Genomic DNA, 25,830 nt, shown 5'->3' on the forward strand with positions numbered 1-25,830 from the left:
ACCATAGCACACATCTATGGGGCAGCACGGTACGGTAGCACAAGTGGATAGCACCGTGGCTTCACAGCGCCAGGGTCCCAGTTTTGATTCCCCGCTGGGTCACGGTCTATGCAGAGTCTGCACGTTCCCCGTGTCTGCGTGGGTTTCCTCCCACAGTCTAAAGACATGCAGGTTCGGTAGATTGGCCATGATAAATTGCCCTCAGTAAGCAAAAACGTTAAGAGGAGTTACTGGGATAGGGTGGAAGGGAGGGCTTAAGTGGGTCGGTGCAGACCCGATGGGCCGAATGGTCTCCTTCTGCACTGTATGTTCTATCTATGAAGTTCAATGTGACTACATTCCCTAATTTTATAATAGATTTTAAGATACTGAAGAAACTCAATTTGTTCAAAACCCTTAAATCAGAATAGATTATGTAGATATCACAAGGTTACAAAAATAGAGTGAAACAGCAATGCTCACATTTTTATGCTGGTATGGAAATACCGTACAGTTTTCTGGATGTGCTTCATAAATCTAGCACTACAAAAGAAGTTAATACAGTAATTTCACAAGGAATGTCCCGTTGCTATTAAGGTGCATATATCTCAAACTCTGGATGCCACCTCTTCATGTCATGACTTAGAATTTATCTGTAAGCCAATCATGCTTAAAAACAGCCCAGGTCCACAAAATTAACATGACAAACAGTAAATGATTGAAAATAGGGCCAGTGCAAGTTAAGAAGTATATATTCCGAGTGCTTTGGTATTCTCACTTTAAATCTATGCAGACCTTATTTAACTAACTTTACTCATAGAATGGAGATGTCTGTGTGGAGATGTTTGTGTTTAAATGTCAAGTATAATTCACTTAATCTTTATTTGAAAACTTTAGGCAATTGCAAAAACGCATTTGCAGTCCTTGGTCTCTAACTATTGAAGTGCAGTTTGAAAGCTTGGCTTAACCATTATAACCAACAGATTGGGCAGAGTAGTTTAAGGTGCTCAAGAAATACAAGGAACAGTTCCTAGTTTTCTATTAAATACTAGTGGGTGAGCACTCTCGATAGAATTCTGCATAAATGAAATGTGTATTATGCAGGGTACAAGAGCAAGCCCACATTTCTTCTACAAACAAAACTCGAAGATAGTGGATCCTACTATTATGCACCAAAGTAAAAACTAGGAATTAATGTTTCCAACTCACCTCAACAATGTCTGCTGCAGCAAACTTTGATGTAAGTGCTAAGGTTTGTGAATTATCTCCCGGCATCTTCTCTGTACATTTTGATGCTGCTTCAGTTGCTTTGGCAATATCAGCTGATTGTGTTCTTTGTGTTGGCACTAACAAGCTTGTGGAAGACACTTTAATGTCTGGTATCATATCAGCAAAGAGATCCAGTTCAGGGTCTCTCTCTGGCCTTTTCTTGACACTTATGGTGAACTCCTCCCCCAGCCCAAAGTTCAAGGATTTTTTTTGCACTGTTTTCTGCCTGAAGGACGTTTGTCCAATTGAATCTGCTCTTTTACTTTCCGTTACAGACAAGTTCTGATGGTTCCAGTCATCATTCCTCCAATTCTCACATGATGTTACAGAATGAGTTTTTAGTGCTAAAGAAAGATTCATGGCTTTGGACTGGGCCTTACTCCCAGTGCTGGATAAGACAGAAGCCTTTTGTTTAATTGGCTGTTCTTGTTTTATTGTGCTAGGATGATCATCTGCTGCAGGTTCAAAGTCATCCCATGGTTCATCATCTACAGTAATGTTCTCAGATAGATTTCCTGTACTGATGCAATCTTTTTTAGGCACATTCTGAATTCCTGTATTTCTTTCATTTTCCTCTGACTTGCTCCAATCTGGCCAATCCTCAGCAGATTCATGGGTCAGCACTGTGTTCTGTGTACTGTCAGCACCAGAAATGCCATTCCCACGAATACCATTCATTGACATTATGGATGTTGGTGCTGTGTTCATAAGAAAAAGGCTTCAGTTACTAACTACACCAAACATATTGGTTCAAGTAGGTTTTATCAATCTGACAATAGCTTAATATGGTTCTTTCAGAAACAGTTAAACATATCAACTGAAAGGTATGCATGAATTAGGCAAGTATGGAGATTTATATAATATATCTATCAGAAAAAGCACTTACATATGCAAAGGCCGTTAATTCAACCATTGATTCAGCCATCATTTTCTCTTACAACCCAATGTTTTGGACTGATGGGGGGGGAATGGAAATACGTTTTTCTTAAAACAAGCATCCATCCTGGCCACTTAGCAGGGGAGGCAGTGGCATAGTGGTATTGTCAATGGACTAGTAATCCAGAGACCCAGGGTAATAATCTGGGATCCCGGGTTCGAATCCCACCAAGATGGTGAAATTTGAATTCAGTAAGAAATCTGGAATTAAAAGTCTAATGATGACCATGAATAACCTAGCTGGTTCATTTGTCCAGGGAAGGAACAATCTGCCGGCCTTACCTGGTCTGGCTCCAGACCCCCACACCCACTGAAATGACCTAGCGAGGTCAAGGGCAATTAGGGATGGGTAACGAATGCTGGCCCAGCCAGTGACACTCACACCCCAAGAACGAATAAAACAAAATGGGAATTAGTAAAAGATGTATACCATAATATTATACTAAATATTTTAACTCCAAGATTAGTGACCTATAAGCTACCTATCGAGAAAAATCATGCAGCATTTTATACCAATGAAATTTCATTATTTGTTTCTTAATGCAGCAGTTAGAACATATTAACAGATGACTTAATAGTGAAATTGACAACTTGATATAAAATAAAATAAAGACACACTGAATAAAGATACCCTCAATTGAGTCACGTTCACATGCATTCCATACGTCGCAGAAGATCCGCTTCAGTATAATAGTCTCAGCTTGTGCTGCCTTTCAAACGTTTACCTGTTTTTGACAATATCTGAAATGTTGAAGGGTGCAGGTTTTGAGTGAGATTTGTTCGCCTTTTCTCCTTCCCATCCATGGGATTCTTCTTCGGCTCAGAGATCTTGGAAAACAGTTTGAATGAATTGCTGTTTAAGGCCAGAGAACTGCGACTATTGCTGACATGCGCAGGAGAACCTTCAGAAAAAATGCAAGATTCCAAATCAAAGTTGAGCTTTAGCTATTATTGCAACTTTACAACAGCAGAATAATGGCCCAAAAACAGATTTCTATTAACGTAATCTTAATCCCTCAAAGTATAATCCTAAAATCGCAACTCCATGTTTACTGCACCCTTAGCACATATAAAATCTTTTTTTTTTTTTTTTATAAATTGAAAGTAATTATTTTCCAATTATGGAGCAATTTAGTGTGGCCAATTCACCTACCCTGCACATCTTTTTGGGTTGTGGGGGTGAGACCCACACTGACATGGGGAGAATGTGCAAACTCCACACGGGCAGTGACCTGGGACCGGGAATCGAACCGTGTCCTCGGTGCCGTGAGGCAGCAGTGCTAACCACTGCGTCACCATGCTGCCATAACAAATAGAATCTGAAGTGGACATTTCAATTGACGTTTAGTGATTAAGCAAATGTTTGCATGTGTCTTCACTGTAGGTAACACAAAAAAAATCTGACAAATAATGGGAAACCAAGGGTCTAATGAAAGTGAGCAATTTTTAACAAAAAGCTGGATAAGTAAAGAAATAGCATTGCAGTAATGTGACTTAAGTAGTGACAAATTGCCTGGGCCTGATGACCTGTATCCTCAGGTTTTAAAAGACCTAATTGCGGTGGATGAATGTGTTTAAATTTGCCAGAATTCCTATAGTTCCCAAGGATTGCAAAGTAGCAAACATGTCCTCTCTTTTTAAAAATAGGGTTAAGAGAAGTGGACTGCCTTCCGAATTGCTTGCTGTATATGCATGCTAACATTGTGTTCCTTGTACAAGTACATTCAGTTACACTGAAGATTTACGAATTTCACACCTTTAAAAAATATTCTGCTTTGCCATTCTTACTAACAAAGTGAATAACCTCCGCATTATACTCAATCTGTGACCTTGTTCGCCACTCCCTTAACCGGTCTATATCACTTTCCAGCCTGTGTCCTCCTCACAGCTTACATTTCCATTTAGATTTGTATCAGTAGCAAACGTAGATACTTCACTCAGTCTCTTTGTACTGATCCTTGTAGCACTCCTAGTTACAATCTGCCAATTTGAAAATGCCCCAATTATCTCTTTCTGCTGCCTGTCTGTTAACCAATCCTCTATTCATGCTAAATGCATTACTATGGACCCTTATCTTGCAAATTAGCTTTTACATGGCCAACTTAAATATATTTTTGAAATCCACATATACAGCTCTCTCTTAGCTGGCCCCTCAGGATCGAGGATGATGTGTTTCTAATCTGGTCCGATGTGTAGTGAAATGGCTGATAAATCCACTGTCCGATTGCCAGATTCTGCCACATCTGGTGCTTCAAGGGACAGATGGGATGTTTGGAGGCTTGTGCGCTCTTTGATGCCTCGACTGTCTGCTGCACATTACCGACATGTCTCTATGTGTTCAGTGCCTTTCTGAATGAACCTTCTCTGCTTTGGTCTGCAAGAAGCCAATATCTCCTGTGAGTCGACAGGTATGTTTGACCCCTTCGATTTGGGGGTCATCCTTAAAGTGTTTCCGCTGTCCTCCTTAGAATGTCCTGCCAGAACAGATATCCGACTAGAGCAGTTGATTAGGTTCCACTGATTTTAACTGAATGCGTTTTCATCCAAATTTCAAGTTAACTGTTCGTGGGCGGCATGGTAGCACTGTTGCTTCACAGCACCAGGGTTCCAGGTTCGATTCCTGGCTTGGGTCACTGTCTGTGCGGAGTCTGCACATTCTCCCCGTGTCTGCGTGGGCTTCCTCCGGGTGCTCCGGTTTCCTCCGACAAGTCCCGAAAGACGTGCTGTTAGGTAATTTGGACATTCTTAATTCTCCCTCAGTATACCCAAACAGGCGCCGGAGTGTGGCGACTTTGGGATTTTCACAGTAACTTCATTGCAGTGTAAATGTAAACCTACTTGTGACAATAATAAAGATTATTATTATTATTATTATTATTATTATTATTATTAAACAGCCTCTCTGATGTTTCAAAGCTCATTCCCTGACCTACCTTCTTAGCTCAAGGCCTGGAAATGCCCTGGTTGTGGGTTCTCTCTCAATCTGGCTTCAAATTCCTGGACTTCACTGAAAATCTGGACGACTTTTCTTTTTTTTTAAATCTACAATTTTTTAATACAAGTACCACCCAATTAAGGGGCACTTTAGTGTGGCCGATCCATCTATCCTGCGTATCGTTTGTGTTGTGGGGTTAAAGCCCGTGCAGACACGGGGAGAATGCACAAACTCCACATGGACAGTGACCCAGGGCTGGGATCGAACCCGGGACCTCGGCGCAGTGAGGCAGCAATGCTAACCACTGCCCCACCGTGCTGCCCCTGGACCACATTTCTAGGTCAGACTACAGAGGAAAGTTGTAAAATTTGGCTTCCAGAATCTGCTATTTTTTTCCTTTTCTTTCCGGATCTGAAACCTGTAGAAAAATCTTTTAAAAAAAAAAAAAATAATTTAGAGTACCCAAGAGTGAAAAATTAATTTATGGGATGTGGGCATCACTGGTTAGGCCAGCATTTATTGCCCATCCCTAGTTGCCCTTCAGAAGGTGGTGGTGAGTTGCCTTCTTGAACCACTGCAGTCCTTGAGGTGTAGGTGCACCCACTTTGCTGTTAGGGAGGGAGTTCCGGGATGTTGCCTCAGTGCCATTGAAGAGCTACTATATATTTCCAAGTCAGGGTGGTGAGTGACTTGGAGAGGAACCTCCAGGTGGTGGGGTTCCCAGGTATCTGCTGCTCTTGTCCTTCTAGATGGTAATGGTCGTTGATTTGGAAGGTATTGTCGAAGGAACCTTGGTGAGTTATTTCAGTGCATCATGTAGATGGTACACATGGCTGCCACTGTTAGTCAGTGCTGGAGGGTTTTAATGTTTGTGGAATGGGGAGTAATCAAGCGGGCTTTGTCCTGGATGGTGTCGAGCTTCTTGAGTGTTTTTGGAGTGGCACTCATCTAGGCAAGTGGAGAGTATTCCATTACACTCCTGACTTGTGCCTTGGATGGTGAACAGGCTTTGGGGTGTCAGGAGGTGAGTTACTCGCCATAGGATTCCTAGTCTTTGACCTGCCCTGGTAGCCACAGCATTAATGTGACTAGTCCAGTTATGTTTCTGATCAATGGTAACCCCCAAGATGTTGATTGTGGGGGATTCAGCAATGGTAATGCCATTGATTATCAAGGGCGGTGGTTAAATCCTCTCTAGTAGCCCAAGCCTGAATATTGTCTAGGTCTTGCTGCAATTGGACGTGGACTGCTTCATTATCTGAGGAGTCAAGAATGGTGCTGAACACTGCGCACAGTCATCCACAAACATCCCTACTTCTGACCTTATGATGGAAGGGAGGTCATTGATGAAGCAGCTGAAGATGGTTGGGCCTCAGGCACTAACCTGAGGAACTTCTGCAGTGATGTCCTGGAGTTGATATGATTGACCTCCAACCACCACAACCATCTTCCTGAGCCAGGTATGACTCCAGCCAGCGGAGCTTTCCCCCTGATCCCCATTGACTCCAGTTTAGCTAGGGCACCTTGATGCCATACTCAGTCAAATGCTGCCTTGATGTCAAGGACAGTCACTCCCACCTCACCTCTGGCATTCAGCTCTTTTGTCCACGTTTGAACCAAGGCTGTAATGCGCCAGGAGCTGAGTGACCCTTGCGGAACCCAAACTGAGCATGCGTGAGCAGGTCATTGCTGAGTAAGTGCCGCTTGATAGCACTTTGCTGATGATGGAGTAGATGGTTAGGGCGGTAATTGGCTGGGTTGCATTTGTCCTGTTTCTTGTGTACAGATACACCTGGGCAACTTTCCACATTGCCGTATAGATTCCACTGTTGTAGCTGTACTGGAACAGCTTGGCTAAGGGTACAGCAAGTTCTGGAGCACAGGTCTTCAGTACTATTGCCGGGATATTGTCAGGGCCCATAGCCTTTGCAGTATCCAGTGCCTTCAGCCGTTTCTTGATATCACGTGGAGTGAATCGTATTGGCTGAAGATTGACATCTGTGATGCTGGGGTTCTCCGGAGACCGAGATGGATCGGCACTTCTGGCTGAAGATTGTTGCGAATGCCTCAGCCTTGTCTTTTGCTACTTTAGCTACTCTACTAATTACATCCTCAATAAATTCACAAATCTGTAAAACATAATTTCCCTTTCATAAAACCATGTGAAGTTTGACCATACTATGATTTAGGCACATTAATACTTCCTTAATACGGCATTTCCGCATTTTCTTAACTGATCATAGGTTAATTGGCCTGTAATTCTCCATTTTCTCTCCCACTACTTCTTGAATAGTTGAGTTATATTTGCCAACTTCAAATCCCCCAACGGCTGTTCTAGAATTCACAGAATTTGGGAAAATCAAAACCAGCGCGTCCACCGTCTCTACCGCTACCTCTTTTAAAATCCTAGGATACAGCTCTTGGAGAATGTCAGATTTAGTTGGATTTTAAGCTCCTCTGTATTTCTTCTCTATTGTCTCTAGATGCATGGCATTAAGGGGAAAGTAGTAGCATGGATAGAGGATTGGTTAATTAATAGAAAGCAAAGAGTGGGGATTAATGGGTGTTTCTCTGGTTGGCAATCAGTAGCTAGTGGTGTCCCTCAGGGATCAGTGTTGGGCCCACAACTGTTCACAATTTACATAGATGATTTGGAGTTGGGGACCAAGGGCAATGTGTCCAAGTTTGCAGACGACACTAAGATAAGTGGTAAAGCAAAAAGTGCAGAGGATACTGGAAGTCTGCAGAGGGATTTGGATAGGCTAAGTGAATGGGCTAGGGTCTGGCAGATGGAATACAATGTTGACAAATGTGAGGTTATCCATTTTGGTAGGAATAACAGCAAAAGGGATTATTATTTAAATGACAAAATATTAAAACATGCTGCTGTGCAGAGAGACCTGGGTGTGCTAGTGCATGAGTCACAAAACGTTGGTTTACAGGTGCAACAGGTGATTAAGAAGGCAAATGGAATTTTGTCCTTCATTGCTAGAGGGATGGAGTTTAAGACTAGGGAGGTTCTGCTGCAATTGTATAAGGTGTTAGTGAGGCCACACCTGGAGTATTGTGTTCAGTTTTGGTCTCCTTACTTGAGAAAGGACGTACTGGTGCTGGAGGGTGTGCAGGAGATTCATTAGGTTAATCCCAGAGCTGAAGGGGTTGGATTACGAGGAGAGGTTGAGTAGACTGGGACTGTACTCGTTGGAATTTAGAAGGATGAGGGGGGATCTTATAGAAACATATAAGATTATGAAGGGAATAGATAGGATAGATGCGGGCAGGTTGTTTCCACTGGCGGGTGAAAGCAGAACTAAGGGGCATAGCCTCAAAATAAGGGGAAGTAGATTTAGGACTGAGCTTAGTAGGAACTTCTTCACCCAAAGAGTTGTGAATCTATGGAATTCCTTGCCCAGTGAAGCAGTAGAGGCTCCTTCATTAAATGTTTTTAAGATAAAGATAGATAGTTTTTGAAGAATAAAGGGATTAAGGGTTATGGTGTTCGGGCCGGAAAGTGGAGCTGAGTCCACAAAAGATCAGCCATGATCTCATTGAATGGTGGAGCAGGCTCGAGGGGCCAGATGGCCTACTCCTGCTCCTAGTTCTTATGTTCTTTATGTTCTTATCTCGGAATAAGGAGCCAGACATTTAGGACTAAGATGAGGACACATTTCTTCAGTGAGAGGATTGTGAATTTTAAAATTCTCTGTCCAAGAGGGATGTAAATTCTCAGTCGTTCAGTATATTCAAGACATAAACTGATAGAATTTGGGGTATAAAGGGACAAGTGGGAAAGTGCAGGAGATGGCGTTTAAGTGGAAGATGAGCCACGATCTTGTTGAATGAGCAGGCTGGTAGGCCAAATGAACAAGAGCTCACATTATACTCTTGCGTACTTTCTTACAAACTAAAACTTCAAAACACTGACATCCAGGTTAAGTGACCATGGAATGGGAAGAAAATGTCAGCAACATCATGACCTACCTTCAGGGGTGATCTCAGCTGATTTGAAGTTGGGTGCTGTACGTTTGAAGATCTTTGCTCTCTCACCTCCAACAACTACATCAGCTCCAAGAAGTGGCACTAAAACTGCTAGGCTGCAGAGTGTTTTTGATACGAGTGTGTTACTGGTATCTCTTAGTCCTAATAACACCTAAACAGAAAACACGAGTTTATTATTTTTCCATGGAATTCAAAAGTAAATGCTGATTGATGGAAAGATGCAGTTACTGAAATAAAGCACTTATGATATACTACGAGCTTTGTATTAACTGCATTCCCAGCTAGTAGTATTTCACTGTCAGGTGACTGCAAGTTACTAATGCTGTCCAAAGTTAAGACTGCCATCGTCAGATATTGCTCATTCATAGTACTCATATCTTTGGAGTCAAAAGGTTGTGGGTGCATGTCTTTTTCCAGAGACTGAAGCACAAAATCTAGACTTAATCTCCAATGTAGTACTGATTTATTTCTGCGCCATTAGAAGTGTCATCTTTAAAATGAGTCATTTGGTCAAGGCCCCAATTGCCCTCTCAGCTGGGTGTACAAGATCCTAGAGGACAAATCTGAAGAGCAAGGGTGTTCTCGCAAGTGCCCTGACAGTATTTGTCCTTCAACCAACTCCATTAAACTTGCACCTGCTCCAGGTACCTATTTAAAAAAAAATTTAATTAAAAAAAAAAAATGTTTTTCCATTAAGGGGCAATTTGGTGTGGCCAATCCACCTAACCTGCACATCTTAAGTTGTGGAGGTGAGACTCATGCAGACATGGGGAGAATGTACAAACTCTACATAGACAGTGACCTGGGGCCAGGATTGAACCCGTGTCCTTGGCATCGTGCGGCGGCAGTGCTAACCACTGCGCCGATCCCCTGCCCCCAACACACAAGCTCCAGGTACCCTACAGGGTTTTATATAGCAATTTGCTGTCAGCAGCATACTGAAAAATACAGCATTCTCTACGAAATGTCTGGGACCTGTGTGAACAGGGCAAGGAACTGGATCTGCTTAACCAGATTTAATAATTCCCTATTACCTGATAAATTTGTCTACTTTTGTTACATGTTTGTATGTCTTTCAATCTGATCACTTAGCCGATGAATATGAATTGTCCATGTAAGTTGCACTGCAATTCAGCCTTCAGGCGGTGAACATTTTTCTTGAATAAAATACCATTATTATTATGAAGCATTAAATGAGCAGCAAAAATTCTGAACCAGGAGTTGGGATATAAGTTCAATGTCAAATCAGTTAGAGAAAACAAAATAAAAAGGGGAGGTAGGATTGAGAGAAATACAAGAAACAGAAAAAAGTTTTTTAAAAAACAACATTTTTAAAATATCTTAATTCTAAAATTTAAAGGAATGAGATGACCCACTTATAAAAGTTAGCTACTCGGCAGTATTTAACACGTAAATCTCATTAAGATGATACTTAGACTGAATGACCTGACTTCACATTTTGTGATGAGGTTTGTCTACATCTAAGATATTAGTACAGGAATATCTCAAGTGTTCAATACGTTTGAATGGGGAACCAGCCTGTGAGATGCTGTTTGCGTGCAGCTTACAAAGCACCAGTTAATCTCTCTCAGCAAATACTGGATTTTGCGTTTAACTGTTTATGTACACTCGCCAGAAATTGCTGTCCAATTTGTACGAATGCCAATCCTCCCAGATATTTTCATAACATTAACGCATTGCTGTTTGTGGAACTGTGCTGTGTCCAGATTGGCTGCTATGTTTCCCATATTACAACAGTGATGGCGGTTGCAAAATATTTTGAGGCATCAAGGTTACGAACACCACCACATAAATGCAAGTCTTTTTTTCTTACATTGCAATCAAGGGAACTGCTGTGGGTTGTAAGACACTCCTATCTGTCAGTGACATCACTTGAGCAGCTAGAAAGTAATGAAACCAGACATGGTAAATTTTTCTTAAAAACTTTAAAAAGTGGACAAGTGGGAGTAATTTGAACAAAGTGTACTCCTAAACTTTTTCCCCTCCCTAAGATGGAAATGTTATGTTCCAACCATGGTCACAAAATAACTAAAGGGACATTAAAAACCATCAGTTGCCTCAGGCTCAAGAGAAAAATGCAAGAATGTAAAGCAGTCTCAAAAACCCCATTCACAAAGGTGTTTAAGTATACCAGCTGCAGCGTGAATATTGCTCAATTTATAGATGCAATAAACTGAGTTCAAGTATAACAATGCATTCAAAAGACAAAATGAGAATTCCATGAATCATTAAATATTTGATATAGAATCTGTTTAGGTAAATCCAAAGGGATAATATTGTCTTGGTGTATCAGCATTGGCTCAATGCCAATACTCTCACCAAAGTCAAGCAGTCGCAGGTTCACTCAGAGACTCTTTCGAAAAACATTTTATTGAAGGCATTTTCAATATATACATAACCAAGTAGTACAAAAGCCAACTGTGGCAACAGGAAACAAACCCCTCCCTCCCTGTACCTCTTCCCTAACAAACACCCCCACTCCTCCAATTTTTCACCCCAGAACCCCCCGCTGTAGCCACCTGGGTTGACCAACTCCCGACGTAAAATGGAGAACAGCAAAGGCTGCAGGGAAATTCAGCCAACAGAGGCAGAAACTAGCAGGTGCAAGTTTACTTTTAAACTCTGCAAAAGCCCAGACAGCATCGATACACGCAGCCATCTGCATAATAATGTAGCAGCCATCTACATACTAATGAGCGATCCTCGGGAACAATCAAAACATTTGGGATAAACAAGGCCAAGCCAGACTCCTCGGCGCAGCAGGAGCCAACACAAATGAGGTTAACGGACACCTCAAGACCGCCCATCGATCAGGGAACTGCTCCAGTATTGGAGAAATCGAACCAAGCAATTGGAACAAAGTCCAATCACTTGGAACCAGGTACAGGGTCCGCCCCGAAAGGCGGGAAGCCCCTGGGGACTATAAAGTTAAGCCCCCAAGTTCAAATCGTTCTTCTTGACCGGGTCACTCAGCAACGCGAACCAACCCTTGACAGTGACCGGTTCAGCTACCGCCAAGAGCCCATAGGTCTTAAGTCAACGCTCACTACGAGATAGGTGCTCCTAGCTACCAGTCCGTACCAACCTTTGAATCCTGCAGACTCAGAACCCGAACAAAAGGCTATTTGTTCCCCTGGCCTGGTGGGCCAGTCCGAAGCCAAGTATAGGCCTGTTAGTTGTAGAAGTAGCTTAGAAGTAGAATTTATGCATGAGTAGTGATTACGGTGTATAATAAATGTGCTTTGATTTGACTCTTACTAATTGGTGTATTGAGTTATTGATCATTACTTGAACTTGAACCTCGTGGCGGTATCATAAAGATACCTGGCGACTTGAGAGCAAAGGTTATCAGAGCCAATTGAACCAACCAAAAGTTAGCAACACCGCCCCTCCAACCCTCCGGAGAGCTTCATTCCATACTTGACCCTCAAAGCCCCACACCCAACTCCTTTTCCACAGAAGCACTCTCCCTCTTCAACAGCTCTCCATATATATCCACAACCTTGCCCTCCCCTATCTCACCTCGGACAGAAGCTTATCCTGCAGCACTGGGAGCGGCAGCATCAGAAACAATGACACCTCGTTTGCCATGAAGTTCCTAACTAGCAGATATCTGAACTCATTCCCTTAAGCAACTGATATATCCCCTCCAACTCCTCCAGGCATGCAAACTTCCCTCCCACAACCAAATCCCTAAAATATTCTAACCCCACCTACCACCACCCTCGGAATCGCGCATCCAACCCGCTGGAGCCAGCCTTTAATTATCCCAAAATCGGCACCCGCAAAGAAATGCCTTCCAACCCACCGTGATGCCAACACTGGTTCCAAAGCCACTGGGCTTGTGGAATATCTGACTGGCAAGAATGGAAAACAGTGTCCTCAAGCTGGTCCCCCTTACACAAGGCCGCCTCCCACGCCTCCAAACAAACCGCTCCTCCACCACCCATTTCCTAACCATTGCAATATTAGTTGCAATGTAGTTCAACAAGCTTGGCAACGCTTTAAACCCCAACCCCCTCTTGACCCCTTTCCAAAAACACCCTCCTTCACTGCCCACGCAAACCTCAAAATCATCCCATTAACCTTCCTAAAAAAGGACTGAGGCACAAAAATTGGGAAATTTTGGAACACAAACAAAAACTTCCAAGTCATTTTTACCATCTGGACCCGATCCACCAACACAATGGCAACACATCCCACCTCTCAAAGTCTGCCTTCATTCCCTCCACCAGCCATGCCTAGTTCAACTTATACAGCTGAACCCAAGTCCATGCCACCTGTATCCCAAGGTAGCGAAAACTCGCCCCACTAACTGAAGCAAACAGTTCTCCCAACCTCCTCTCCTATCCCGTGCGTTAATTGGGAATACCTCGCTTTTCCCCATATTAAGTTTATACCCGAAAAGCTCACCCAAAATCCTATTAAAGCTCCCCACCAATATGAGATATACAGCAAGAGATCAATCGCAAACAAAGAAACTTGATGCTCAAACCCCACCCCCCCCCCCCCTCGCCCCAGCTCAATACCCCTCCCCCCAGCTCAATACCCCTCCACTCCCTCGAGCCCCGAGGGCCATTGCCAGCGACTCAATCGGCAGGGCAAAGAGCAGTGGAGAGAATGGACATCCATGCCTTGTCCCCTGGTGCAACTTAAAATAATCTGAACTGATCTTGTTCATCTGAACACTGGCCTTAGGCGTCTTATACAACAAACAAACCCAATCCACAAACCCCTGCTGAAACTGGAACCGCTCCAACACCTCAACAAATACGGCCATTCGAAAACCTTCTTCTCCATATCCATTGCCAGAACCACTTCCACTTCTCGGCCCTCCGAGAGCATCATAACAACATTAAGCAACCTCGGTACATTCGCCGGAAACTCTTCCCCTTCACAAACCCAGTCTAATCCTCACCTAGCACCCCTGGTACACAATCCTCTATCTGTGTCGCCAGCACCTCCACGAACAACTTCAAATCTATATTGAATAGCAAGATAGGGCAGTATGTTCCACACTGCTCCTGGTCCTTGTCCTTCTTTAGAATGAGCGATATCGAGCCTGAGACTGCGTTGGGGGGCGGTGAAGTTCCCTCCTTACCATCAACTCATTATACATCTCCACTACCAGGGGCCCCGAGTTCCAACTCAACTGGGAAGCCATCTGGACTTGTGGCCTTCCATGCCTGCATCAATCCCACGCAATCCATTACCTCCCTCAACCCAATCAGGGCCTCCAGACCTGCACCTTCGCCTCAACCCTCAGAAATTCTAATACGTCCAAAAACTGCCTCATCCCTTCATTCCCCACCCGGAGCCTCTGAATTATACAATCTCCGATAAAAAGCTTCAAAACCCTGTTCACCACCTTCGGCTCTGATACCACTGTGCCCCATACCTTCCCTCACCCTCCCAATTTCCCTCGTCGCCTGCATCAACATCTGCACAAGCATCCTTCTAGCTTTCTCCTCACACTCATGTACCACTTCACTGGCTCTATGCATTTGCCCCACCATCTTTCCCGTGGACACCAACCCAAACTCCATCTGGAGCCTCTGCCTCTCCTTTAGCAATGCCTGCTCCAGCACCACTGAATATCTCTGATCCAACCCCAATGTCCCCCACCAACCCTTAAGCTCTCCGCCCGCTCCACCCACTCCCTGTGCGCCCAAAATCAATATTAATTCCCCCCTTATAACCACCTTCTGCGCATCCCACAACGTGGAGGCAGAGACATCCCCCATCTTATTCTGCTCCACATAATTCCGAATGGCCACCTTCACCCTTTCGCAAAACCCCTTATCCGGCAACAATCTAACATCCAACCCCCACTGCGGCCACTGAGGCTCACCCTTCGCCATCTGCAAGTCCACCCAATGTGGCAATTGGTCAGCGACCACAATCGCCGAATACTCCGATTCAACCACCCCACCAACAGCTCCTTATCCAAGACAATGAAATCAACCCAGGAGTACACCCGGTGCCCCCCCCCCACCCCATACATTCCATAAACCCCCAAAACCCCAATAGCTCCTTTGCCAAAGCCGAAACCTTCTAGGGCACGACCGGTCCAACAACTCCCCATGATCAGCTGGTGGGTGTCCAGATCTGGAATCTTTGCTAAACCCTGCCTCAGGAAATCCATACCATCCCAATTTGGGGCATATACATTCACCAGCACCACCAGCATCCCCTTCAGCTTCCCACTCACCATCTCCAACCTACCCCCAGGGTCATTTACAATACTTCCCACCTCAAAAGCCAATCTCTTATTGATTAGCACCGCCAACTCCCTTCAAATCCAACCCCAAATAGGACACTTGCCCCACAGGCCCAAACTGAGCCTAGCCTTGTCCTCCAATTTCAGATGTATCTCCTGAAGAAATACCCCGTCCACCTTCAATCCCCTTAAATGCGCAAAACACGGCACCTTTTACCCGGGCCATTCAAAGCCCGAATATCCCATGTAATCAACCGGGCTGGCACCCCCCCCCGTCTTCGCCGATCAGCCATTGCCCCTCTGTAACAGCACCCCTCAATCCACGCCTTGTTCACCCTCGGGCCTGCCCAAGAAGTCCGCCATCTCCCCATAACCAATTGCGCCACACCAACTCCACCCACATCAGAGTCCCTCCTCACTCTCCCCACATGAACAAAGAAAGAGAACACCCAACCACCCCCCCTGCCCCAATAGATCGACCTCCCCCGCACTTCACTCCTGTTAACTAGCCAACCAGTAACATAGTGGCCCCCACTCGAGACCACTTCCTGTCCCTTTCCCTCCAGCTGCCCTTCACCCGCAAATTTCCCCAAAACAGTAAAACACACTTGCCCACTCTGCACCGCGAGACAATAAACATCCGGTATACAAACCCAAATTTCCCAACTTAACATCTCCAAAGTTCAATGTCCCCACACCTCCCAGTCCACAGTCTCAAATTAACTTGCCTCCTTTGGCGTGTCAAAAATCTGGATACAACAGCCCGCACTTCACTCCTTTCTTGTAGAGGGCAGCCTTGATACGATTGAAACCAGCGTGCAGCTTGGCCAACTCCATACCCAAGTCCTGGTAGATCCTCTGCACGTTTCCTTCCAAGGTGCACTTCTCGTTTCCTTCACCTACCTCAGTGTCTTCTTGTCGAGAAAACGATGCAGCCGCACCACCATCACCCTCGCGGCTCCCCTGTCTTCGGCTCCGGGGAGGGGTCGGGTCAAACACCCCTCCTCCCGCACCAACTTCTCGAACATATTCGCCACATACTCGGTGACCTGCGTACCCTCAATCCCTTCAGACCAGTCCCACGATCCAGAGATTGTGCCTCCTGGAATGAGTCTCCAGGTTCTTCACAGTCACCTGCCAGCTCTTCTGGCTCTCTGCCACAAACACCATCTCTGCCTTCAATGAGGAGAGAGATCCTCATGCTCACCCACTGCCTCCTCCACCTTCTGGATTGCCAGACTCTGCACCGCCTGCCTCTGCTCCACTCTCTTGATAGCTGCCCTAAGCAGCTCCACCACCTTCACCGGGTCCTCTGAGGCCTCCTGCCTCTGCTGCTGGAACTTTGTATTCAGAAACTCCATCAGTTGCTCAGTAGACCACGGCAGGCAGCGCCACCCAGAACCCTCAGCCACCTTTTCCTCGATCACATCTCGAATAACCTCTCGGCCAGGCTGTTGCCTTCTACTCGTTACGTTCCTCATACAGTACTCCATAAACCTGTCCCATCAATGCAGCATGACTATTCCTTAGTTCTCATGCATCTCACTAGTAAAAACCCCTTAAATCGGATGAAAAGGGGTGGCACGGTGGCGCAGTGGTTAGCACTCCTGCCTCACGGCGCCGAGGACCCGAGTTTGATCCCCGTCCGTGTGGAGTTTGCACATTCTCCCCGTGTCTGCGTGGATCTCACAACACAAAAATGTGCAGGGTTCATCGATTGGCCACACTAAATTGCCCCTTAATTGGAATTTGTTTCAATAAAATAGAGTGAAAAAGGACCAAGGAATTCCACCTAGAGTGGGAGCCACCAAATATGCGACTACTCACTCCATGGCCACCACCATAAGTCCACTCCAGAGATTTGAGCACATATGGACTGGCATGTCAGTGCAGTACAGATGGAATGTTGCACTTTCAGCAGCGACATCTTTCAGATGAAATATTAAATCCTGGAAGATCATTCGTGAGGAAGTGAAAGGGATTTAATAACTGCAAGCATTTTCATAAAAGTGTAGATTATAATTTAGATAACTGTTCACAGATTCACTGAATTATGCAGAGGGAATTAAAATCAACTCGAAAAATGTGTAACTGATGATCCAAAATTTACTAGTACAAGGCATCGCAACGAATTTACTTGCATTTCGCTTGTGCTGTAAATTAAAACTCGCAATCTTTCACCGACCTGTGGAAGAATTATTTCCTGTAGGTCTTCCAGTTGAAAAAGATCTGCATAAGTGTCCAGGTGAGATAGTAATACCATTCGCACATGTTCCTCTCGCACACTATAAAGTTTCAACAGAATCGGGATCACATGTTCACGAAAGGCATTGGGTGACAGGAGGCAACTGAATTCATCATCATTCGGTGAGCCTAGAGTAATATAATTCAAACAGCTTAATTGTTGCACATCTGTGCAGCAGTAAATATTTTACAGCATTTAATATTTTATTTTCCTTACAGTACATTTAAAAAATATATAAATTTAGAGTGCCCAATTCATTTTTTCCAATTAAGAGGGAATTTAGCGTGGCCAATTCGCCTACTCTGCAAACTCCACACGGGCAGTGATCCAGAGCGGGCTAGCCCACTGTGCCACCGTGCTGCCAGTACACTTATTTTTGATTGATGTCGGTGTTCATTGAGATACAGAGGGAGAGAGGCAGAGCTCTTTTTCACTTTGGACATCTAGTGTCAGCATCAAACGGCAAGTTCAATTTAAAGCAACCAAATACCAATGCTCCAAAATTATGCCCAAACCCTAACCTCAAACTCCAGCCATTTTATGGACAGGGCATGTAAATTTATTGCTCAGAAATCATTCAAGGTTTGATACTTTTAAAAAATAAATTTTAGAGTACCCAATTCATTTTTTCCAATGAAGGAGCAATTTAACGTGGCCAATCCACCTACTCTGCACACCTTTGGGTTATGGAGGTGAAACCCACGCAAACGCAGGGAGAATGTGAAAACTCCACACGGACAGTGATCCAGGGCTGGTATTGAACCTGGGACGCCAGCGCCGTGAGGCAGCAGTGCTAGCCACTGCAGCACCGTGCTGCCCGACAGTTTGAGACTTTTAACACATTTCCAATATTTGCACAGTAAATCGTACCACATGCAGCAAGTGTACAAATTGACATTATATCAGCCACAAGAACTTGTGTTACTTATGGCTTCTCAAGATTGACAATTTTTAGAAACCTAATTAACATGGACTGAACTCCCTTGAGTTGACAGAAAGCAGATTCCTTCATCCATCAGTCTAGAAGTGAATTTAAACTGGCAAAACTGCAGTCCGTGCCAAATCCCATCAGTACTAATTTAATGCTGGCTGCGCTACAAAATATTTCTCTTATCAAATTAAGTATAAAAATAGTCACTGTTGCTGGTTAACAGAAAACATCACTGTTTAAACTTTGGGATGGGGAGGGGCGGATACAGCTTGAAAGGTTAACCTGCAAGGGACAGAATCATCAAGGGACGGCACGTTGGCAGTGGTTAGCACTGCTGCCTCACAGCGCCAGTGACCTGGGTTCGATTCCGACCTTGGGTGACCGTTTGTGTGGAGTCTGCACGTTCTCCCGGTGTCTGCGTGGGTTTCCTCCAGGTGCTCCGGTTTCCTCCCACTGTCCAAAGATGTACAGGTTAGGTGGATTGGCCATGATAAATTGTCCCAGAGTGTCCAAAGATTAGGTGGGGATACAGGGCTAAGGCAGGGATTGGGCCTAGGTAGGTGGATCTTTTGAAGGATCGACGCATAGAAAGGATTCTGTGATCAAGAAAAATTGCAGTGCTGGAAATATACCGCAGTCAGCTAAGCTACGGAGAGAAAATAACAGTCATCGTTATCTGTCACTTAATTCTAGGATGCCATTTACTCTGGGTTGCAAATTGCTGCCAGGGTCTTCATGCTGATTTTAAACCCATAGATCTCAAACAGGTCGTTCAAACCCATAATCACATGTGGGCTCATGTGGACCACGAGTGAACAACTTACTTTTTCTTTCATTCTCTGCCACAGCTCTGCCTCATTATCAGTGTTTGGACTCAAAATTAGTCCCAGTTTGATGGAATGTTGTAAACATTTTGAATAATTGTTGTGTGGCATCAAAGTGCTAATTGAGATAGATTTGGAACAAATCTAGCAACTCAAAACTGAGCATCAATGAGGCGCATCAGCAACAGAACTGTACTTGACCACAATCTGTAACCTCAAGGCCCAGCATATCCCCCACTCTACCATTACCACCACCAAGCCAGGGGATCAATGTTGGTTCAATAAAGAGTGCAGGAGGGCACTTCAGGAGCGGCATCAGGCAAACATAAAAATGATGCATCAGCCTGAAGCTACAACACAGGGTTACTTGCGTGCCAACAGCACAAGCAGCAAGTGATAGACAACATTTAAAAAAATTTAGAGTACCCAATTAGGGGTCAATTTAGCGTAATCAACTGACCTTCACTGCACATCTTGGGGGTGAGACCCACAGCAATACAGGGTGAATGTGCAAACCGAACATGGACAGTGACCCGGGGCCAGGATTGAACCCAAGTCCTCGGCGCTATGAGACAGCGGTGCTGACCACTGTGCCACCATGTCACCCTAAGTGATAGACAAAGTAATTCCACAACACACAGATCAGATCCAAGCTTTATAGTCCCGTCACATCTAGTCATAATGGTGGTGGACAATTAAACAACTCACTGGAGGAGGCGGCTCCACAAGTATTCCCATCCTCAATGATGAGGAGTCAAGCAGTTACAACAATCTTCAGCCAGAAGTGCCGAATAGATGACCCACCTCGGCCTCCCCCATAGGTCCTCAGCGTCACTGGTGCCAAATCTTCAGCCAATTCAATTCACTCCACACAATATTAAGAGACTGCTGAAGATACTGGATACTGCAAAAACTATGGGCGCTTACAATATTCTGGCAATGGTACTGAAGACTTCTGATCCAAGACTTGCTGCAACCATAATAAAGCTGTTTCAGTACAGGTACAACACCATCATCTATCCAGCAATGTAGGAAATTGTCTAGGTGTGTCCTGTCCACAAAACGTAGGACAAATCCAACCCAGTCGATTCCCGTCCCATCAGTCTACTCGCAATCATCAGTAGGGGTCATCAACAGTGCTATCAAAAGACACTTGCTTCGCAGTAGCCTACTCACTAGTGCTCAGATTGTGTTCCACCAGGGTCACTCAGATCCTGATCTCATTATAGCCTTGGTTCAAACATGGACAAAACAGCTGAACTCCAGAGGGGAGGTGAGAGTAACTGCCGTTGACATCAAGGCAGCATTTGACAGTGTGCTGTATCGAGGAACCGTAACAAGACTACAGTCAATGAGAATCAGGGAGGGAAACTTCCCACTGGTCGGAGTCATTACAAGCACAAACAAAGATGGTTATGGTTGTTGGAGGTCAATCCCCGCAGTTCCAGGACATCAAGGAATCCCCCAGGCTTGTGTCCAGGGTTCAATCATCTTCAGCTGCTTCATCAATGACCTTCCTTCCATCATAAGGTCAGAAGTGGGGATGTTCGCTGATGATGGCACAATATTCAGTACCTCCTCAGCTACTGAAGCAGTCCATGCCCAAATGCAACAAGATCTGGACAATATCCAGGCTTGGGCTGACAAGTGGCAAACAAGTGCCAGGCAATGACTACCTCCAACAAGATATTCTAATTATCATCCCTTGACATTCAGTGTCCCACAAAGATCCTGAATGTTACCATTGTCCAGAAACTGAACAATCTAATCTAATGCATATGAATACGATGCTACTAAGAGCAGATAAGAGGGTAGGAATCCACGACAGGTAACTCACCTCCCAAGTCCCCAAAGTCTATACCGGATGGGTGCAACTCCAGCAACTCACAAGAAGCTTGACACTTAAAACAACCACTTGTTTGGCACCCCATCCACATACATTCACTCCCTACACCACTGAAACACAGTGACAGCAGTATCTATCTACAAAATGCACTGCAGGAACTCACCGAGGCTCCTTAGAGAACCTTTCAAGCCCATGATTGCTACCATTTAAAAGGCAGTGATAGTTTTCATGGCCTGATTTATCTCCCTTCTTGCAGATAGTTACAATTGTCACATCCCTGCAGAGAGAGGGTTGGGAGAGATTGAGGGTTGTCCCCCGAAATCTGAGAGATGAGTGTATGGAGTGTTGACGCGAGCATAATTCCACCGGCTTTGAAGACCTAGCTAGACTATCATCAGCGTTGCAGGCTTGTTGCAGCTCTCCTATTGATGCTGGTTCATCCATGGACTTCTATAACGGGGACTGGGGACTGCGTAGTGAAGTGTTTTTTCAACTTTCTTTCCGGTGACCCATTTTTACAAAATGGCCGCCTCTGACAACCCACGCCACATTCACAGTAGATTCTCCATAGTTACTTCTTAAAACATCACATTCATTGTTGGCACTTCTGTATTATTAAATGTAAAAAAATGTATGAAAATATATTTTCTATTTTTTGCTGTTATTTGGAGATCTAAATAACTTGTAATAAAAATCTCTGCACAGATTAGCATGCAAGACTTGATCGCAGACTCCGGAGGTGTTTGAAGGGGAAATGAGAAAATTCTTGGAAACATGCCTGGATTTTGGGCTGATAGGGAAGGAACGAGACTCACCATTGATCGTAAAGTCAGTCTCACTGATAGAGCGACTGATCTCAGAAAGTGAGTGGAAAGCAGCTCCCCATTTTAAATATACATCAAACCCCTTTTGCACACACAGCTCAACTTTAAACGTAGATCTGATCGACAAGGTTAAGAGCAACTGAAACTCGTGGGCGGCATGGTGGCACAGTGGTTAGCACTGCTGCCTCACAGCGCTGAGGTCCCAGGTTCGATCTCGGCCCTGGGTTACTGTCTGTGTGGAGTTTGCACATTCTCCCCGTGTCTGCATGGGTCTCACCCCCACAACCCAAAAGATGTGCAGGGTAGGTGGATTGGCCACGCTAAATTGTCCCTTAATTGGGAAAAAATAATTTCTACTCAATTTTTTTTTTTCTTTTTAAAAGAGTAACTGAAACTTAACACTCAACAAGATTAACTGTCACACAAATTGAACCAACACTGACAACGTTAATGGTACAGAAATTCAAGATTAACTGACAACGGTAACAGCAGCAGACATTAAACATGCATCTGATTCAGAACTTTAACCCTGAAGTCGGTTTCTTTGTGGGATCATTGACTCTGTGCTTCCTATGAGCTGTACTTGAACAGATGCATTCCCCCCACCCCCGACTGGAATGAATGGAGTTCCCAAACCCACACCCGTCGCCCCAGAGCAGAGTTCAGAATGGGGCAACAATAAATCAGCTTTGTGACAATGGACCAATTGAAAGGTGGGGAGATCCCCACAGGATACACCGGAATTATCTGCTAGATCCTGTATAAGGGAGTACTCCGGCTAGGAGTTACTGGCTGGGGTACTTATGAAAACATATTCCAGTCAGCAATCACTTGCTTTTGGGTGGCAGATGCAGGCTTGGAAAAGAAGAGCACGAAGCACTGCTGGAAACTAACTTTGTGCAGAAGGAGTATCTGCAGGAAATAAATTTAAAGATAATTGATTTTTGTTCTTTTAAACTCTTCATTTGTAGGTGCAGGTGCTGATCAACCTGGCTCATCAGCTGTTGCAGAAACAGGAGTGGCAACTGGAGGCTGTGTCAGTGGCGGTGACTGTAACAGTGATCCAGGGGGACAGAAAATCCACAGCACCGGCCTATACATCAGCCTCATGTGGTCACACAGTGTACTGCAGCGAGAATTTACACGGAGAAAATGGGAAACAAGGTCAGGCAATCCTCAGGAATCAATTTTGCAGACCTTTTGGTGCTCCATTTTAATTCATCCCGAGACCCACCTGAGGGTCGCGACCCCCCACTTTGAAAAAAAACTGGCCTAGTGAGTATCAGTACCACTGGGATTTTAGGGTTGAGAAATTATTCCAAATGTTCCTTTCAATGTTGACAGATGGTATTGGCATCCTCAAGAGACCACCTTCCTTTGTGCAAAGGGGATATTGCCCATTTGCCTTTGGTCTATAGGTGGCCTGATGGTCAGCATATTGTTGGACCTCTTGGGTTCACTTCCCACTTGTTCTTTACCTTTCAGATTTGTCTTTGGGTGTTAGCCTCGAGTGCTTGGAATGCAGCCTCGACAGCATTGGGTTGTTCTGCCAAGCAATACAGGCTCCTCGGTTTTGTTCTAGGTTATCACCTATTTCAGCATGGTTTTCACTGAACCAGTGCGGATGACGACAGTGCTGAAACTCACTTGTTTGGCATAGGAATCTAGTATAACTAACTTTATTTTACCCCACTGTCCTGAAATGGAGTTGGATGAGTCAGGATTTTCCAGGTGGGTCATGAACTGCACTTGGAATTCTTCCCATTAGTCAGGCTGCTTTGGGGCTGAGGCACTGATTTATCTTGCTCTTGGACTTTCGGGGTCTTGCGTTTTCTTGGCGCTAGGTGAAGGTTGCTGACCGACTGAACATAGAAACACAGAAGTTACAGTGCAGTAGACTAGTCGGCCCATCGAATCCACACCGGACTCCGGAAAGAACACCCCACCTCAGCCCACGCCGCCAACCCATCCTGTAAACCCAGTAACCCAACCTAACCTTTTAGACACTAAGGGGCAATTTAAAATGGCCAATCCACCTAACCTGCACATATTTAGGCTGTTGGAGGAAACCCACGCAGACACGGGGAGAAAGTGCAACTCTACAGAGACAGTCACCCGAGGTGGAATTGAACCTGGGTCCCTGGAGCTGGGAGGCTGCAGTGCTAACCACTGTGCCGCACGTCCCAAAGTCTGTTCAGCATGCATCAGTCCTCCACATAGATTGAGTGGTACAGACATCACTTAGAACTTTGACCTGGACAATGACATAATCAAAACATTGGCACCTCCTGGATTATGATGCTTCATATGGTATTGTATTTGTCCTTCTGGTACAATGGGGTTTTGTCATATTGAGGCTAAACACACTGTCTGCAGGAGGTCACCATTTGCATTGGCTTTTCCCATCTCATTTTTCCCAACGGTTCCTCTCCAGAGATTGGAGTCACCACCAACCCTGGCACTGAAATACCCCAAGTGGGTTATCGTTTCTTCGTTTGGGATGGCAATGAGAACTTCATTAGGGTTGGAATGCAACTTTTCCTTAACATCTTCAGCGGAGCCAAGGGTCGGGGCACGAGTACTAATGGCTGAGCTGGAGGTGAATCATAGAATTTACAGTGCAGAAGGAGGCCATTCGGCCCATCGAGTCTGCACCAGCTCTTGGAAAGAGCATCATACTTGAGCCCATGCCGCCACCCTATCCCCGTAATCCCACTGAACCTTTGGACACTCAGGGCAATTTATCATGGCCACAACTTTGGACTGTGGGAGGAAACCGGAGCACCCGGAGGAAACCCGGTGTCAAGAGCATTTCATTTCTACAATTGGAAAGTTGTCAGTGCATCTAAAATCCTACTGCTGATGGGAAAACCAACACCATGCATACAGGAGTCAGTGTCAGGCTTTCTTTAGCAGGACAAGATATATACTCCGGCTAGTTCTTTCAGCTGCTCCTCCCTAGGAAGGCAGGTGGGAAACAGTGCAATTTCCTAGAGGGATGAAAGTTCAAGCTCCAAAAAGAATGATCGAGGTTTCTCTTTCAGATGTCAACCAACCATTGTGACATATCACCTTAGTCCTTCAACAAGATACTCATTCCCCAACCACGTATGTGAATAACACAATACAGACGATTAGATTGATTTTAGGATGGCTGACACAATGACCTTGCCGTCACATCTAAAACTGGAAAATAAAGATGCTCACGTAGATGAAGTTCATGAAAGCCGGTCTTCAAATTGATGTATATAAGTTTGCCAGGTACATGCTATGCAAGGTACATGCTATTAGTCTTTGAGGACCCATGTGCTGAACATACCGTTCTTTGGTCTGAGAAGGTGAGGAAGGAAGTTTTTGATCGCTACTGGTTCTGCAAATACCAACGGAGTTAGCAGCTGTGGCACCAGACGGGAGGCCATAAGATCTTCAGGTAAGGCTTGAACTCTATCTAATAGGAATCTGTATGAAACAAAAGAGTGTCAAACACCACTCCCTACATGCATAAACAGTACTTTAGGAAGCGCTTACAAATGGTGGCAAAAATATTTCAATGGCAAGATTGAATGTTGCAAAAAAAAACCCACAGCAAGTCTGAAGGAATTAAATCCCCTCTGACTATGAGAATTTTATGCAAGTTGTTGCAAAAAAAAACCCACAGCAAGTCTGAAGGAATTAAATCCCCTCTGACTATGAGAATTTTATGCAAGTTTGGGCTGTCTCAACCTAATGCACAAAATAATAGATCCCTCTGGGAATAGTAAAAAAAACTCCTCTCCTATATTCCACATTAATTGCAATAAT

The 25,830-nt window shown here is 44.7% G+C and overlaps 1 protein-coding gene across 3 annotated transcripts in view; it reads right to left on the minus strand.

Moving 5' to 3' along the window:
* Positions 1 to 25,830, minus strand: part of scyl3 (SCY1-like, kinase-like 3) — a 71,733-nt gene that overhangs the window by 2,392 nt on the left and 43,511 nt on the right. For all 3 annotated transcript variants that reach the window (XM_072511181.1, XM_072511180.1, XM_072511182.1), the window contains exons 8-12: positions 25,349 to 25,488; positions 17,545 to 17,732; positions 9,101 to 9,269; positions 2,910 to 3,086; positions 1,189 to 1,946 (exon numbers count right to left, since the gene is read on the minus strand). In XM_072511181.1, coding sequence (XP_072367282.1) covers positions 1,189 to 1,946; positions 2,910 to 3,086; positions 9,101 to 9,269; positions 17,545 to 17,732; positions 25,349 to 25,488 — 1,432 coding nt within the window. The remainder of the gene's footprint in view (positions 1 to 1,188; positions 1,947 to 2,909; positions 3,087 to 9,100; positions 9,270 to 17,544; positions 17,733 to 25,348; positions 25,489 to 25,830) is intronic.

This window comes from Scyliorhinus torazame, chromosome 7 (genome assembly GCF_047496885.1).
Source record: "Scyliorhinus torazame isolate Kashiwa2021f chromosome 7, sScyTor2.1, whole genome shotgun sequence".
In the NCBI taxonomy this organism is placed as follows: domain Eukaryota; kingdom Metazoa; phylum Chordata; class Chondrichthyes; order Carcharhiniformes; family Scyliorhinidae; genus Scyliorhinus; species Scyliorhinus torazame.